Here is a 17407-nt window from a genome sequence, read left to right as displayed (position 1 = left end):
AGTTCCTGTTCAGCTGATTATCCACCAGGACCCCCAGATGTTTTTCAGACTCATTGCTTCCCAGGAGACAGTCCCCCAGCCACTAAGTACAGCCTGTGTTTGTTGTTCCTAGATGTCTACATTTAGCGATATTAAACACAGGTTGTTTGCTTGCACCCAGTTTAGCTAGCGATCTGGATCACTCTGTATCAGTGACTTGTCCGCTTCACTGTTTACCACGTCCCCGATTTTTGTGTCATCCTCAAACTTTATCGGTGATCAGCTTTGGGGTCAAATGAACTGGCACTGTTAGATTTTGAGCATTTTTTTAAAACATTTTTTGTTACACTTTCTAACTAAAACTAACGGCCATTTGGAACCAAAAAGTCATTTAGAAGCAAAAAAAAAAAAAAAAAAATTTTAAGCTAAATGCTCAAAAGACCTCAAAACATTTTGATGTATTCATTTTGGTTAAAAAGTTTTTTTGACAAGAACAATTCAGCCAAACAACGCAACGTTGCAAGAAATAAATAAATAACTAAATCTTTCAGCTGACCCAAATCTGCAGGTGTTTTGCTGGGGGGAGAAATGAGCCAGAATGTCTACTGAATAATCTAACAACCTGCCAGGCACACCCACAGCCATCCACACACACATGGCCGCTCTAACTAGCTTCTGGCGGCTTCTGCAAGCCGGTGAGCGCCCCCAGAGGGCTCATAAACTAGTTAAAAAGGATCCCACCTGATTTCTATGCACCCACTCCTATACATGGCACTTGGCAACTAGATCTAACTCCATTAAACTGGAAACCTGTTCACAGCCCAACCGGCAGGGGGAGATAAGGAACCCCTGGCATTAATATGGGTCTATTGGCATCGTATCCAATTATTAAAGGCATCTCAGCTGCATAATTTCCCTTGGTGCCCCCATGCACTGGGGCAAGGGGGTGAATGCAGTGCCCGCCCCCCAGGCCTGCCTCTTTTCTGCAGCTCTCCACGAAGAATCTAGTGGGAGAGGCGATTAATTTCACGTTATCACTGATCCAGGTTTCCTTTTAACCAGCCTTCACCTGCTCACAAAGCCCAGCGTCCACCCCGCACCTCGGCCTTGCCTGGTCTCTGTCTGCAGCCCAGATCTGTGGAGGTATTCAGAGGCAACTGCTTTCTATGGCACTTAGGAGCCAAACTTCTTTTTCAGTTCTGAGAACTGAAAGGTTTTGCTCTACCTAAAGTCCTTGGGTTTGATATTTGGGTGGCGTTTCATGCCCTGGTATGCACCCAACGATCAGGGGTCACTTCTGGCCTGCAACGCTCAACTCCGTCACGATCGGACCGTCTCGAAACAGCAGGAAATTCTACCACCAAGAGTGAGGGTTTTTAACGCTATGAGTGTGGGGGGAAGTCAATTGGGTGTAGCTACTTCAATGTCAGGGATGCAATGAGACCTTCTAGCCTTGGGAAATGCACTCCTGCTGTCACAGGCTTTAGAAAAAAGAAAAGGAGGACTTGTGGCACCTTAGAGACTAACAAATTTATTTGAGCATAAGCTTTCGTGAGCTACAGCTCACTTCATCGGATGCTGTCCTCCTTTTCTTTTTGCGACTGCAGACTAACACGGCTGCTACTCAGACACAGGCTTTAGAGACATTTTTATTCTTATTATTTATAGTTTTCATTCATTTTTCCAAATACAACACATGCCAAAATACCAAAGTCTTCATAAAAGATCTTTATAGACTGGATATTTGAAGCATCTGATACCATGCCTTTAATTAATTTTATTTATTTATTTATTACAGTCACATCTAAAGTCCCTGATTTGTGTCAGGCTCTGCAGAAACAAATTGGCTGAGATCGGTGCCCCGTCACGCCGGGCACTGCCCAGACATGCAGTGACCGAGATCAGGGCCCAGTCGGGCTGGGCGCTGCCCATCACACCATGACCGAATCGGGGCCCCATCACGCCAGGCGCTGCCCAGACACACAGTGACCGAGATCAGGGCCCCGTCGCGCTGGGCGCTGCATGGTAACTGAGGCAGAGCAAGTGGGAGGTGGGGAGGGAAGGTGTTAATTGGCCATGTGTTATTATTTCCTTTATTGATTACTACAGTGTATTGGGGGTGGTTGCGTGTGTGCTTCTGCCCTCTCCTGGACACAATCAGAACTGCTCCTGTGTGTCACAGACCCCTCTACAGCTTTCTGCTAACAGAGATTCCCCTTTGCCTCCTGGCCTGGGGGGAGGGGGGTGCAGAGCAGAGGCTGGGTTCTGTCCCTGCTGAGTGATGCAGCGACCCACCCGAATTCCTAAGCAGTGATTTGTTCCGTCTGGTGACCTCACATTTGCACGGCGCTTGTTCAAACACAGATAAAAGCACGGCCCCCTCCATCCCAGCCCTGAACAAGTGACTTGAGATCTCAGTGAGATAAGCCAAGCCACAGGCCGGGAGTGGGGCGGGGGGATGGGAACAGCTGCTGTATGGGGTTGAGCAGTCCAAGAGAGGGCGAGGTGAGCAGTGCATGGGCATGGTAGATCTTTGCACCAGCCTGAGCCCACCGCCCAGGGAAAAGGGGAACGCTGATGGGTTCTGCGTTCTCTGCCCCCCCCCAACCCCCAAAGGCACAGGTGCTATGGGGCAGCTCCCAGTGACCACACTCGCTAAGCCAGACCCCCAGCCCAAGGATCAGCCCCCCCTGTCGCAGATCCACCAGCCATGGGGGGGAAGAGGGGCTGCCTCCGCCACTGGGAGTGGGAGGGGGCCATGGGCCAGTAGGTTTTGGGACTCTTGCCCACCGTGGGACAGCGCTGCACATATTTAGACAGGGGGGATTAGCCGGCAGCTGCGTGGCGGAGGCTAGAGGGGGATTAATTCAGCAAAGGAACTATTTACATTGGGCTTAGTGCTGGCTGTGGCATCATCTCCAGCACCCGGATCCCAACGGGGGCAGAGCCAGACAGGACAGGGACAAGCTGGGGCGTCAGGGCACCAGCCAGAGGGCAGAATGGGCACAGAAGGCAGAGGAAGGGGAGGAATGGGGCAGGGAAACTGAGGCAATTGGGGGCACAAACAGCCCCCAGGCCACCCCATGGCATCCAGGCACGTAGCTCTGAGGATGCTCCTCAATCCCCACCCACAGTCCCCCCATGTTCTCCCAGCCCTGGGCTCCCCCCTCACACAGAGCTCTGCTGACAGCCCTCACTCCCGACCCACAGCCCCCACCATGTTATCTCAGCCCTGGGCTCCTCCCCCCCCCCCCGAGCTCTGCCGACGCCCCTTAATCCCAACCCCAGCACCCCCCACAATGTTATCCCAGCCCTTGGCTCCCCCCACAGCTCTGCCAATGCCCCTCACTCCCGACCCGCAGCCCCCTGCTCCCCACTCCCACACACTCTAATACAAATTGACGACTGGGAAGCATCTCTGTTAAATTTTCTTTAATAAGGAGGACGGAGGCATTTAATTGCGAGTACCATTAACGAGCCAAAGGCCGGACTGTGCCATTCCCACAAGAGGGGGTGCATATAGCCCAGCCACATCCAGCCATGTAATCCCTATGCCCCTCTCCACCCCCCATTTCGATCATGCCCAGGGTATGGGGGGGAATCAGAGTCGGGATCAAAATCCCCCCTTTTCCCCATGACCTGGTGTCCCCCTCACCAGGGTGCTTGGCCTCCGGCACCAGCTTCCATCTTCTAGCCACTGGGGGGGTATGAAATGGCCTTTATACCCTACCTGGGGGCATCCACGCCCCTCCCCCCAGTTCCCTCTGCCCCACACCGGGAGGGGCATCTCCCCTGCTTGGCCCCCTTAGCTCATGCTCTGTCCTGTCTCGCACTGCCACCACCCCTCCAGTCATGGCCCCACCCAGCCGGGTGCCCTGGGTCTTCTCTTCATCCTCTGTAGAAGGTGGGTGGGGTTGGGGACGGAGAGTCCCAGGTGCCCACTGGGCCCCCTGGCCTGGCGATGTCGTGGTGCCCACGGCAGGGCCCGTGGCTGGTGCTCAGTGCCCATGATGCAGGGCCTTGCGGTGCCCGCACGGTGCCCGGGGCCCAAGTCTCAGCAGGAGAAGTTGGACTGGAAGGGGACGCTGTCCAGCCTGCGGGGCTCCGGCACCCGGCCCAGGGCCAGCACAGCAGCGCGCGCAGGGTCCGGAAGACGGCCTTACGGAACAGGATGAAGATCCAGGGGTCCAGGATGGGGTTGAGGGCGCTGAAGCGAAAGGCTACCATGTCGCCCTTCTCGTAGCCGTCCGGGGCCAGGCCGCCGATGTAGGCACGGATCTGGGGGGAGAGGGGAGGTTACAGTCACTGCCTGAGGGGGGTGGGGGTGGGGGTGGGGAGAGTGATGTTAGAAGAGGCTACAAGGTGGGATGGAGCTGGGGAGGGGATGCAGAGCAGGAGGGGCCAGGGGTCTTTCGGGGTACCCTGTGGGAGGTATTCAACTCTGGGACCTTTTAAGCCCCCTGGAGCTGGGGATAAACCCAGGAGTCCTGGCTCCCAGCCCCCCCTGCTCTAACCACTAGACCCCTCTCCCCTCCCTGAGCCAGGGACAGAACCCCGGAGTCCTGGCCCCCAGCCCCTCAGCTCTAACCAGTAGACTTCACTCCCCTCCCTGGAGCTGGGGATATGGAACCCAGGAATCCGGGCTCCCAGCCCCCCATCTCTAACCAGTAGCCCCCACTTTTCCCAGAGCCACCAGGGGGCAGTGTCAGGACTGTCCCCAGCTGCTGCCCCCCGTGGGTGCCTGTGTGCTTAGGCTCTCTGCTCTCTAGCTGCACGTGATGGGGTGGGGGGGGTTACAACCCCTCTCCCAAAAAACTGAGGCCATATTACCCTCCAGTGACTGGTCTGCCCGAGGAAAAGAGTCTGCTACAGCCGCTTGCTAGGGGAGTGGTTCCTTTATCTCAAGCAGCAGAGCATCTGCTGAAAGCCCCAGGCTCAAACAAGACTGGATTTACCTCCTAGCCCTCTTGCTCTGGCTCCTCCTCCTCCTGGCAGAGGCAGGGGCTCCCCTCTCCCCCAGTGCTCACCCCAGCAGCTGCTTGCAGGGAGAGGGGGCTGGGCCCAGTGCGCACCTCTCCTCCTTCCCCACACAAAGCACTGGGGCTGGGAGTTAGCACCAGGGATGCACAGGGCAGCTACCCCTTGGAGCAATCGGCTCAGGCTCTCTGCAAACCCCAGCAGCGTCGCTGCACCGTTTACACCTGTGTCGCATTGCAGAGCTTTTCTCACCAACTCTATGGGCTGGAAACTCCTGTTTAAATATTTTTATTGGCGCTGGGATCAGGAGAATCCAGGAGCTGGGGCCCTGGGCGTGGCCTTAACCGGCCTTGGCTTCAAAGCCCCCAGAGACCCAAGCCAGCTCACTGATCAATCTGAAGGGGGGATTCACGGATTTCAAGGCCAGAAGGGACCATTGTGATCATCTAGAACGACCCCCTGTATGACATAGGCCAGGGAACGGCCACACACTAATCCCTAGAGCAGATCTCTTTGACACCCAGCCCACCTTGATTTAAACCTTGTCAGTGCCAGGGGATCCACCAAGACCCTGTTCTCAGGGTTAATGACTCTCACCATTAAAAACTGACCCCGTATTTCCAGTCTGAATTTGTCCCGCTTCAACTATCAGCCATCAAATCATGTTTGACCTTCCTCTGCTAGACTGAAGAGCCCGTTATTCAATATTTGTTCCCTATGTCAGTACTGATAGCCTGGGATCAAGTCCCCACTTCACCTTCTCTTTGTTAAACTAAATACATCGAGCTCCTTCAGTCTCTCACTACAAGGCAGGTTTTCCAGCCCTCTGATCATTCTGGTGGCTCTTCTCTGATCCCTCTCCAATTTATCAACATCCTCCTTGAATTGTGGGCCCCAGAAGTGGACCCAGGATCCCAGCATCAGTCACACCAGGGCCAAACATGGAGAGAAAATCACCTCTCTGCTCCTATCCGCTACTCCCCTGTTCATACACCCCAGGATCGCATTAACTCTTTCGGCCCCAGCGCCACATTGGGAGTTCCCGTTCTGCTGATTCTCCACCATGACCCCCAAATGTTTTTTAGAGTTGCTGCTTCCCAGGAGAGAGTGGTTCCCTCCCCATCCCCCCCATAAGTGCGGCTGACATTCTCTGTTCCCAGATCGATACATTCACATTTAACCGGGTTAAAAAATGTATTGTCGGCCTGTGCCCAGTGACCCTGATTGCTCTGTACCTGTGACCCCCATTTGGGTGTCCTCTGCAAACTTTATCAGGGAGGATTTCATGGTTTATTTCAGGCCATCAATAACCAAGTTAAGCAGCGAGGGGCCAGGAACTGATCCCTGCGGGACCCCACTGGAAACGTCCCACAGACAGTTCCATTTGGAGACCCCTCTGCAGGATTTGAATCCATTTAACGTGGGCCCGTTTGTCATGTGGCCCCAAGTCACAGATGGGGCAGGGGAGGGTCTGTCAATGATCAGAGCCCGGGTCCAACGAGCCGACTATCCCACTCCCAACCCTTGTACCTGCAGCTTGGCTGCTGTTTCCAGCCCGTGGAGTGGCCTTGCTGGGCCATGATACCCCACCCCTTCCCTGGAGGCTATTTCTGGCTCATCCCAGCCACTCGGTGCTGGAGTACACACAGGCTCCCCGCTCCTCACCCCGGGGGACCCCCAGAGCAGGGTCCAGCCTCAGGGGGCCCATTCACACCTCAGCCCAGCTCCGACATTATCCTCCTTCCAGCAGACATGGGATGAAGGGGGGACGGACATGTCAGGCTCTGCACTTGGAGGGGGGCCAGGAGACCTGGGCTCTGTCTGCATAACCCCCCCCAACACACACACACATTGGGCAACAGCTGCCCTTGCTGGTGGTGGATAGATCCTCACGTATAACCCGGGCGGGGGTGGGGGGGGACTTGGCAGATAATGGAGATGAACACACTGGGTTAGCCAGGATTAATGGCAACAGGGTCAGCTGAGAAGGGGGGGCTGGGGCCCCGGGGCACCCAGGAGCGGAAGCAGATAGTGTCAATGACTGGACAAATGTGGGCAGTATCTGTCCACAAAGCACCCGGAGAGAAGCAGGCAGGGAAACTGAGGCACAGGGAGCTGTAACAGCCCCCTCCACCCACCGCAGGCCAGTGGTGAGGCTGCCTCCCAAGGCTACACATTTCTGTTCCCCACCCTTGCTGGATCAGGCCAGGGACCATGGAGCCCAGTATCCCATCCCTGACACCAGCTAGCCCCCAAGCAGACAGCCCCCTAGCAGGCAATGATGGGATAACCTAAGCCCAGGGGAAGTTACCCCTCGTCCTCTTGCACTTTCCCCTCCCCCCTCATTATTCATGGCCTCTCCCAGGTGCATATTAATCAAGCTGGACTCTTAAAGCCCCGGTGCTGGGGTGGGGTGGGGTGGGAAGGGAAGGATGGAAAGCAGCATTTCCCCCCAGCTCCTCCCCAGAGCCAGGAGCATCCCCCAGATGTGCTGGCAGCCATGCCCCGGCGCTGGGTGAGAGCCCACATGAGAGTGCCCAGGGCTGCTCCCCCTGCTGGGCAGCCAGCACCCAGCAAGGAGGGGAGGCACTTGCTGGGGACCCTCTGCACCCCTGTGCTGTCAGTGGCCCCCCAGCCCTGGCAGGATGACCCCCTGCCGGGCCCCTCCACTCAGCCACGAAGAGCTCCCTGCGCTGTCAGCGCTTTCTGCCCTGTGGGGAGCACCCTGGCTGGGCCAGAGGACTCGTTCCCTGGCCCAGCCCCCTCGGTTTCCTCCCAGACCACTCACGCAAACTGGGGCTGGACCATGCCGTGGTTCCCCAGTGCCTGCCCGGCTGCACCACACTCCCCCCTAGGCCAATCCAGGGGGTGCCCCAAAGATTCTACCCTCTTCTCCTATCAATCGGGGTCCCCCACAGCAACAAGGACCCAGCCACTGGAGGGGGGGAGGCGGATAGCCAGGGTCTCTATGGGACTGGTGGCTATCACCAGGGGAAAGAGTGGAAACGATCCCCGGCACTTGTTAACGACACTTTGTGCCTCAAAGGGAGCCTTTGAAAATCATCCCTTGTACAGCCCCTGGTTATCGTTTGTGTCAGGCTGCCCAGGAAGGCCGACCCGGCTGCAGGGAGACCCCCTCGCCCACCCTCGGGTGAATCCAGAGTCGCTCCATGGAGCGGCATCAGGGTGGACGCAGGATAAATTCGATCCCGGGCAGGCCGGAGGGGGTTCCCTGGAGAGGTAACTGACTAGTCTTCAAAAATGCAGCTCAACTCTAAGGGGGGAGGGGGTTGAGTGTTTGGGGGGTGGGGGGGCAGTCCCAGATCCCAGTCCGCTGGGAACACTGAGTACTAAACAGCTCGCAGAGGCGAGCAGACACAAGCATCCATATCGCTCAGGGTAACATCCTAGGAGAGGAAACAGCCTCATCACAGGGGCGAGAGGGGCCAGGGCATGGGAGGAAGGAGATTACTGCCCTATAACCATATACCCTAACGGGGGAAAGGGACTGAATGGAGAACTCAGCCCTTATCTGCAGGCCCCTTCCACACATGGTCCCAGCACGGCCGCAGCTTCCCCCGCGGGGAGAAAGACAGAAAGGCTTCTGGGGGCGTTCACCACCAGGGTGCCTTGCTTTACCCCAGCTGGGGATCTGGCCCACTGGTTCCAGATTTACACCACAATCTACAAATAACGGTGGAGACAGACAGAGGAGGGAGCAGAAGGGGGGGGAGGGATAGCTCAGTGGTTTGAGCATTGGCCTGCTAAACCCAGGGTTGTGAGTTCAATCCTTGACGGGGCCATTTAGGGATTTGGGGCAAAGATTGGGGATTGGTCCTGCTTTGAGCAGGGGGTGGGACTAGATGACCAACACTGATATTCTATGATAAGGCAACAATGGGCAGAGATTCCATCACGTGGAGTCTTGGCACCAAGATCAGCTGACTATCTAAAAGATCCTCTCTAGCTCGACCACCAGATATGGGCTGCCTGGAAGAAATGGCTGAGCGGGACTCAGAGGAGATGGTCGCCTGAACAGGACTTTCATAGCATTTAAGTTCAGAAGAGACCCTAGATCTTCCAGTCACAGTCCCTCTAGGACTCAAGATGCCCCAACATATATCCCATTGCCTCCCTCCTCCTACTTAACACATCCCTGTTAAATTTAATGCCAGACCCCTCGTTAAATTCAGTGCTGCGCGGCCGCTAGCTGGGCGGACAGCTCCCATCTGTCCCCAGCCAAGTTCCCTTCTTAAGAAGGAGTGGATTGTAAATAAACATCCTTTTCTTTGCAATCAGAGCAGAGGCTCCAGCTGGAGTGAAATGAAACTGGCCAGAAATTGACTCTAGAGAGACCTGAAACTGACCGATTCTCATGGCGCTGGCTGAGGAAAAATGAGAAGAAAATCCAAGAACAAAAGAACAGAAGTGGTGAGAAAAGGGCTGTTGGTTCAGGGGGCGGGGGGGTGGGAAGGTTCTAACTGGACTGTCTGTGAAAGTTTCACCCCAGGGTAAAACCCAAGGAAATCAGTGACACTCAAGTGATAAAGAAGAACAGGGAATAAGACCAGAATCAGGCCCAGAGGCTGCAGAACGGGAGAAGAAGCCAGTGCATGTGGAAAGGAAGTGTCACTTGGACCAACGTGAGTGTGCAAGGAGAAGGCAACGTGCACGCTGTGGGGCGGAAGCGAAGCAAGGACAACAACCAGAAAGGAGGGAATCAAATTAAGTTGCTCGCACACAGATGCACGCACGTGCACACATACACTCCTGCCCGTACAGATGCATGCACACACACAGGGATGCACAAACACACATGTGAACACGTACACCCCCGCCTGTCCAGATGCACGTGCACACACAAGGTTGCATGAACACACACGCACATGCACATGCATGGCTCCTGCTCACTCACGCAGGGGGCATATTTCTTCTCTGCCCTGCACCTTGCAAACCAGCGCAAAACAAATGTGAAACGCTGCCCAGCCAATCTGGGGTTTGCTCTTGATCCTCACTTTGCCCAGGTGCAGATGGCAGGGGAGGGTCACCCCTAGCAAACTCAGGTCTGGTTAAAAACCACCTGAAAGGGATTTTTAAAAAATGTGTAGTTGGCTGCTGACTGCTATTCAGCGGATTCTCTGGCCTCAGAGACCAGAGGGGCTGATTTTCGTTGGGCATCACTGCACGGGGGTCAGCGGGTGACCCCCTCATTTGCACCCAGTGTGAGCAAAAGGAGAATAGGGGTGCAGCTCCCCCATTGCTCACCCCACAGGCATGGAAGGAGGCCCTGTGGTCCTCGCCCTCTCTATTTAAAGGCTCAGCCTGGAAAGGCAAGAAAACGAATGGTTGAGAGGCTGTAATTTATAGACCCGGGAGGAAAAGTGAACCCAAGGAGGAAAGGATGAATCACGCTGGGAGAGATGGCAGAGACAGGCAGATGCGTGCACGTTGGGGGTTCCCGACGTGCCAAGGCAATGGGCAGGCAGAGCAGAGGCCCCAATCCCATTAGTTATTGGGCCAGAGCGGGGTCAACTGCAAAGCTCAGAGGACTCCAGAGGCACTAAGGCTGGGGATCGGGCCCGCCAGGGACTTGTTGCCTGTTGGCGGAGTGCCGGGAACCAGCCAGGGGGAAGCGATAGGACGGAAAGGCAATATTGAAACAGGTGAAGGAAACATGGCATGGGGCCGGCCAACAGGTACTGTCAACGCCGGGCGGGCGATAAGCGCAATACAGCAGGGCGGGTTTGGAAGGACAGTGAGCGTGTTGGGAGCCACATTCAGTGAGACGCCCCACGGCAATATTTGCTCAAGGCAGCTCGGGGTCCCATGAGCCGCCGGGACCACAGCAAACACTGTAATGAGCCCCCAGCCCTTCCTGGCTACAGAGCCACTGCAGCTGATCAGACCAGCTTCTAAAGCCCAAACGTCTGGTGCCTTAGTTACAGGGAAATCACCATCAGCTGGGTGCAGTACAGGGGCTATGACACATGGATGAAGAGTTCTGATTTCTTCCACTAGGAGGCAACAGTGATATCACACACACTCACATGGATGGGGTTGGACTTTGTAACTAAAATGGATGGGGTAGTACTTTGTACTAACGTGCCATCTCAGCCCAGAGCCCTCACTCACTTTGTAAAGGTCAGGGGGCCCCACTCCTCTTGCCATCTCTGTTTCATAAATGGGGGGAGCCATGGCATGGCATGGGGAAGTGACCTGCTGAAAACCACCCAGCAGAGTCAGGAATAGAACCCAGAAGTCCCGACTCCCAGCTCCCCTGCTCTAACCTCTAGTCCTCACTGTCTCCTTGAGCTGGGGATAGAACCCAGGAGTCCTGGCTCCTGGCCCTCCCTGCTCTAACCCCTAGACCCCACTCCCCTCCCAGAGCTAGGGACAGAACCCAGACCTATGCTGAGTGTATTAGACCAGAGTTTCTCAACCCGTGGGTCGCGACCCACAACACATCAAAGGGTCACAAGGCTCTGGGGGGCTGTTTGCAGAGCTCACTCCACCCGCAGGCTGGCTAGGTTCAGCTCCTTCCTCCGGCCTGGTGCACAGGGGCACAGTGCCACAGAAGTACGGCCCAGCCACCCCTCCATCACGATAGCAGGGGGCAACAAGTGGTACTGTGGCCCCATATGCAAGCTCACAATGCCACTCACACAAATTTGACCCACCTGGCCCCGTTGGAGGGGGGCCCACTGGGCCAAACCTGAGCAGCACAGCCATCCCAGAGATTGCAGCGCCCAGAGCGGGCAGCCGAGCCCAGCCATCCCCATGGGACGGGAGCCGCAGGAGCTGCAGCTGTGGTCTGCCCAGTGCACTGCGTGTATATGTAAGAAATATTTTGCCAGGTGATTTCTGCAGTAAAGATATTTACTGGGTTGCGACAGGCCAGCGAGGCTGGGAACTGCTGTCCTAACCCCCACGCTGCTCCCGCACAGCTTGGAGCTCTCTGCAAACCAGTCTTCTCACCTTCCCGCTCCAATGTTGGTTTAACAATCGGGACAATAAGCAGCTTGTTTGCCCTGTAATCACCGACAGAATTTGCTTTTCTAATTGTTAAACCAGGAGCACAGCAGGATTTGAAGCCCTAGATCCAGTGGGCAATGAGAACCTATGCCAGGGCACTGGCACCAGCACTCACTCCTGGATCTCGTGTGCACTGGGGGTCGTACACCAGGGCACGGGCACCAGCACTCACTCCTGGATCCGGTGTGCAACGGTGGCCTGCAGCCTCCCCCATGAGTGTGACCCTGATAGGAGCCCCCTCAGCACCCCACAGGAGCGGCCACTGAAGTTGGTGGAGTTATGGAGGGGATCAGGCCCGTATCCTCCACCCCTCAAGTGCTGAGAGCGGGACAGCTAACCTCTTCCCCCCCCCCACCCCCACATACACATACACACTTTCAGATTCCCGAACCTGACTCTCATCCCCCAAACCAGCACACAGGCCTTCACCCCAGGGGCTGCACTGGTGCATTCTGGGATCCCAGAATCCCTTGTACCCAGGCCCAAGGGATTTGGGGGTCGTAGCCCCAGAGAGATGCACTGTATTGTGGGAGAGGCTAGTGGAGCTGAATTAAAGCCCAGCCACACTTGGGAAACCCTGGCAGATGGCATGAGCTCGGCGGGGCCCGAGCTAAAGGCCTGGTCCCCAATGCCCGGGACACCTGCCACACAGAGACGGCTGTGCTGGTGTCACGAGATCCCGGTGTCCCTGGAAACTTCTTCTTGCAACTGCTTGGTTCTTAGTGGAGATGGGACTTTCCTCCCCAAGCCCACAGCTATTTGCTGTAACATTTCAATAGAACAGAACAGGAAAATGCTCCAGGTTTCCCCTTCCCCCTGCTGGATTTTAAACAACCCCCCATCCCTTTTGCACCTGAAATCTGATCCTTTCCCCCTGCGGATCACAGAATCACCCCACCACCCCAGAAAGGCTCATGCCAAGATGTAAATCCTGATCTCCGGCCATTTGCCGATACGCAGCAGGGAGTCTCAGCTGCCTGGAATCTGCCCCCCCACACCCATATTCCCAGAAAAGAGAAGGAGCAGGAGCAAAGCTGTCAGTGCAGGCAGCTGCATCTTAAGGGCCTCACATGGGAGAGAGCCACGGCATCTGCCTCATGCCGCTTAGAAGCCCAGCCACTCTTCACCTGCAGGGTGACAAAGAAAACTTCCCATAGCGTGACTTGAGGCTTCAAGGTCTGCCTGAGTTTGCAGGCAGCCTGAGCCACAGGCTCCAAGAGGGGTGAACATCTCTAGTATCAAATTTGTTCACTGGGTGTTAACTCTGGAGTCTAAATGAGGACACTCCAATGGGTCTGACGCTCCCTGTTTCAAGCAACCTGGACTGTCTCCATTTATGGGTCTGCCTTCTCACACAGCTCCTCAACGGCAGACACATGCAAAAAATCTTAATTCAAGGCATCCATCCATCCATTCATCCATCCATCCGCAGTATTATCAATCAGCCATCCATCATATCCCCTCTGTTTGTACCTCGGTGGACAAATACACTTAGCAAGAGACAGACAGACAGAGAGGTGTGTATGGGGGTGGATATATCTAGGCAGTTAGATAAATGAATGTAGTGACACACAGAGGGATGGATAGATGTGCAGAAGGGCAGATGACAGTGTTAACCAGCTACCGTGCCCCGCTCCAGAAGTGGCTGCATTACAGTGCTGGGGTGGTGGATTCCTGGGTCTATGAAGAGCCTGCGAGGGTCCCTCCCCAGTTTCCTGCTGTCTACAGCACCGGCTGCTTCTTCTGTAGGGCCCGAGTCTTGGCTCAGCTCCCAGCCCCTCAGAATTCATCAGTGCCCCGAGATGCTGCGGGGAGGGATGGCCATGGGCTTGAGGGGACTCCCCTGGTCATCCGCTCAGTTTGCCCGTCAGCCCAAGGGTGTTCCACTCATTCATCTCTCCAGAGCCTTGGGGCCCTGCAGCCGGGAGCCTACAGCCTCCCTGACACTCCCTGACAGACGGACACCCCCTCCCTTCTGCATCTATAACATCCCTGACAATCCCTCCCCGACAGACCTACCCCTCCTGGCGCCTATCGAATTCCTGACAACCCCACTCTTGACAGACCCCTCTTCCCACCAAAGAGCCTACAGGATATCCCTGTCACACATGCACACACACAACCTGACAACGCCCCCCACCCCCCTCCAATGGATCCACACACACACCCCCAGGAGCCTACGGAATGCCTCAAAAGATTCACAACCCCCTTCCCTGATGGATCCACCCCCGCAGGAACCTCCCTGACCCACCCCCCCACCCCCCAGGTCAGCCGGGGGGGCGGTGGGCAGTGTTCCTATCTAGAGAGTGTGATGTGGAAAAGTCAGGAGGAGGGCAGAGAAGAGATGGGGCGAGCAGCACCTTGGGCCCGTGGGCAAACAGAGCCTGGGAATTGGGCCCAGCAGTGTTTGTCTTGGCCCCGTGTCCCATCCCTGAGCCTGGCTCCCACAGGGCGCCCAGAGTAGCTTGGAGCCTGGCCCAGCCAGCCCGGCTGGAAGGGATCAAGTCTTCGACAGCGCTGGCGCGATGAGGGGCCTCAGCTGCTCTGATCCTGGCGAGTGCCTCAGCAAATATTGGGACAGCCAGCCAGGATCCTCTGCCCTGGCCAAGAGTCGCTGGCCAGCCACTCATGGCCTCCCCAAGCCCACTCCCCGGACCCCAGCCCAGGAGCACTCCCCAACTCCCCAATCTCCCCTAGGGGCATCCTCAGCCTAATGACACACAGCCATCCCAACCCAGGGTGTCGGACTCCCCATTGCCCTCCACGGTCCCAAGGATTCACAGTCCCCTTCCACCCTGCTCTAACCACTAGACCTCACTCCCTTCCCAGAGCAGGGGATAGAACCCAGGAGAACAAGGGGCCACCAAATGTAATTAATAGGTAGCAGGTTTAAAACAAAACACAAGAAAGTATTTTTTTCCACACAACACACTGTTAACCTCTGGAACTCCTTGCCAGAGGGTGTTGTGAAGGCCAATATTATAGGGTTCAAAAGGGAGCTAGACAGATTCAGGGAAGATAGGTCCAACAATGGCTATTAGCCAGGATGGGCAGGAATGGTGTCCCTAGCCTCTGTTTGCCAGAAGCTGGGATTGTGTGACAGGGCATGGATCACTTGAGGATAACCTGTCTGTTTGTTCCCTTTGGGGCACCTGCCATTGGCCACTGTCAGAGGACAGGACACTGGGCTTGATGGACCTTTGGTCTGACCCAGTATGGCCGTACTTATGAGTCGTGGCTCCCAGCGCCCCCCACTCCCCGCTCTAACCACTAGACCCCGTTCTCCTCCCAAAGCCAGGGATAGAACCCAGGAGTCCTGGCTCCCAGTCCCCCACCCCTGCTCTAAGCACTCCCAGATCCAGCACTTACCGTGAGGGGCAGGGAGCAGATGACGAAGATGATGGTCATGAGCGCCAACAGGACCAGGTGATCCACCTCTTCCTCACCTTGGCTGAGCCAGCTTTTCCCACGGCGCTGGGCCGGCCCCAGGGACCCACGCCGGGCCCGCTGCTTGCGGTACATCTTGCAGAGGCTGACGATGACGGAGCCGTTGCAGAGGAAGATGGCGAGGATGAGGAAGGCCATGAGGGTGGCGTAGGTGAGCGAGAAGGCGGCGGTGCCCGGCTGGCCGGACGCCATCTCCACGAAGCACCAGGTGCCGGGGCAGTATTGCTTGTGCCGCCCCACGCCCAGGAAGGGCAAGCAGCAGAAGAGGGCGCTGAAGGCGTAGACGGCCGGCAGGGCCAGCTTGGCCCAGCCGCGCCCATTGTGCTGGGAGTAGAAGTAAGGGTGGCTGATGGCCAGGCACCGCTCCACCGCCATGGCGCAGAGGATGAGCATGGAGGCCAGGCCGAAGAAGGTCATGGCAAAGGCGAAGAGCTGGCACAGACCCCGGCTGCCCTCCGCCAGGCCCAGCAGGGAGGCATTGCGGGCGTAGCTGACAAAGACCACGGGGCTGAGGAAGCAGGTGCCCAAGAGGTCAGTGGCGGCCAGGCCGGTCACCAGGATGCAGAAGGCCGAGGACTTGGTGCGCAGCTCCTTGCGGTGCACGCCCAGGATGGCCAGCGCCACCACGTTGCCGGCCACGCCGGCCGAGAACATCAAGGAGCTCAGCACCGGGCTACCGTCTTCCCGCAGCTGCGTGGTGTTGGCGCACAGGTCGGCCAGGGGCCTCAGGGAGGGCAATGCCAAGGGACCCGGGCTCTTCTGCTGGAAGAGCATCGGCAGGGGGTAGGACTCCTGGGTTCAGTTCCTAGCTCAGGGAGGGGAGTGGGGTCTAATGGGTGAGAGCGGGGCAGAGCGGGGGGTGGGGGTGCTGGGAGTCAGGACTCCTGGGTTCTGTCCCAAGCGTGGGAGGGGAGTGGGATGGAGTAGTTAGAGCAAGGGGCAATGGGAGCCAGGACTCCTGGGTTCTATCCCTGGCTTTGGGAAGGGAGCGGGGTCTAGTGGTTTGAGCGGGGGGGGGGCGGGAGGGCTGGGAGCCAGGACTCCGGGTTCTATCCCCTGCTCTGGGAAGGGAGCGGGGTCTAGTGGTTTGAGCAGGGTGGGGGGCTGGGAGCCAGGACTCCTGGGTTCTGTCCCGGGCTCAAGGGCACCTGTAGATGAGACGCGCCCGCGTGGGACCCCCGGAGATCCGCCTCCTGCAGACGCCGCTGGCTCGGCTCAACCCTCGACTCTCCGGCAGCGGCTGAGAAGCGGCTTCGGCTCCTCACCCGGCTGTGGGGCTGGGAAGAGCCAGACCGGGGCGGGGCAGCCACCGCCCACTTGTTTCCTTTTCTTGAAGCTGGGGGGCGGGGACCAGCTGCCAACATCAGCCCCGGGACAGCGGCCCTTGGCCGCCCCCGCCCGTCCTGGGCCGGGCGCAGGGGGCTCGAACTGCCGCGCAGCCAGGGAGGGGGCACCCAGAGTGGGGTGGAGGGGGTGCATGGGGGGAGAGAGGGATCGAGGGGCTAGAGGGGGTGTATGGGGGAGACAGATAGAGGGGGTGTATGGGGGAAGAGAGGGGTGTGTGCCTGGGTAGGTTTTTTCCACCAAATGCATCCGATGAAGTGAGCTGTAGCTCACGAAAGCTTATGCTCTAATAAATTTGTTAGTCTCTAAGGTGCCACAAGTACTCCTTTTCTTTTTGCGAATACAGACTAACACGGCTGCTACTCTGAAACCTGCCTGGGTAGAGGGGGTTTATGTGGGAGAGAAACAGAGGGGGTGCATGGGGGGAGAGAGGGATCGAGTGGGGTGTATATGGGGAGGGAGAGACGTGGGGGAGGTATGTGGATGAAGGAATAGTTAATAACATTCCCTGGCTCTTTTCACTGGGTTTCAAAGCACTTTACAAAGGAGGTATCATCGTCCCCATTTGATAGATGGGGAAACTGAGGCACAGGGACTTGTCCGAGGTTACCCCACAGGCCAGTCTCCG

The 17407-nt window shown here is 57.0% G+C and overlaps 1 protein-coding gene across 1 annotated transcript; it reads right to left on the bottom strand.

Moving 5' to 3' along the window:
- Window positions 1-3396: 3396 nt before the first annotated feature.
- PTGIR (prostaglandin I2 receptor) lies at window positions 3397-16734 on the bottom strand. The gene is made up of 2 exons (XM_038381829.2): window positions 15358-16734; window positions 3397-4257 (listed from the first exon to the last, which is right to left on the bottom strand). The coding sequence occupies exons 1-2, from the start codon at window positions 16207-16209 to the stop codon at window positions 3868-3870; spliced, it is 1242 nt and encodes a 413-aa protein (XP_038237757.1). The 5' UTR covers window positions 16210-16734; the 3' UTR covers window positions 3397-3867.
- Window positions 16735-17407: the final 673 nt, after the last annotated feature.

This window comes from Dermochelys coriacea, chromosome 23 (assembly GCF_009764565.3).
Source record: "Dermochelys coriacea isolate rDerCor1 chromosome 23, rDerCor1.pri.v4, whole genome shotgun sequence".
NCBI classification, from domain to species: Eukaryota; Metazoa; Chordata; order Testudines; family Dermochelyidae; genus Dermochelys; species Dermochelys coriacea.
The sequence above is the reverse complement of the archived record's forward strand: the minus strand, read 5'-3'. Positions and strand labels throughout refer to the sequence as shown.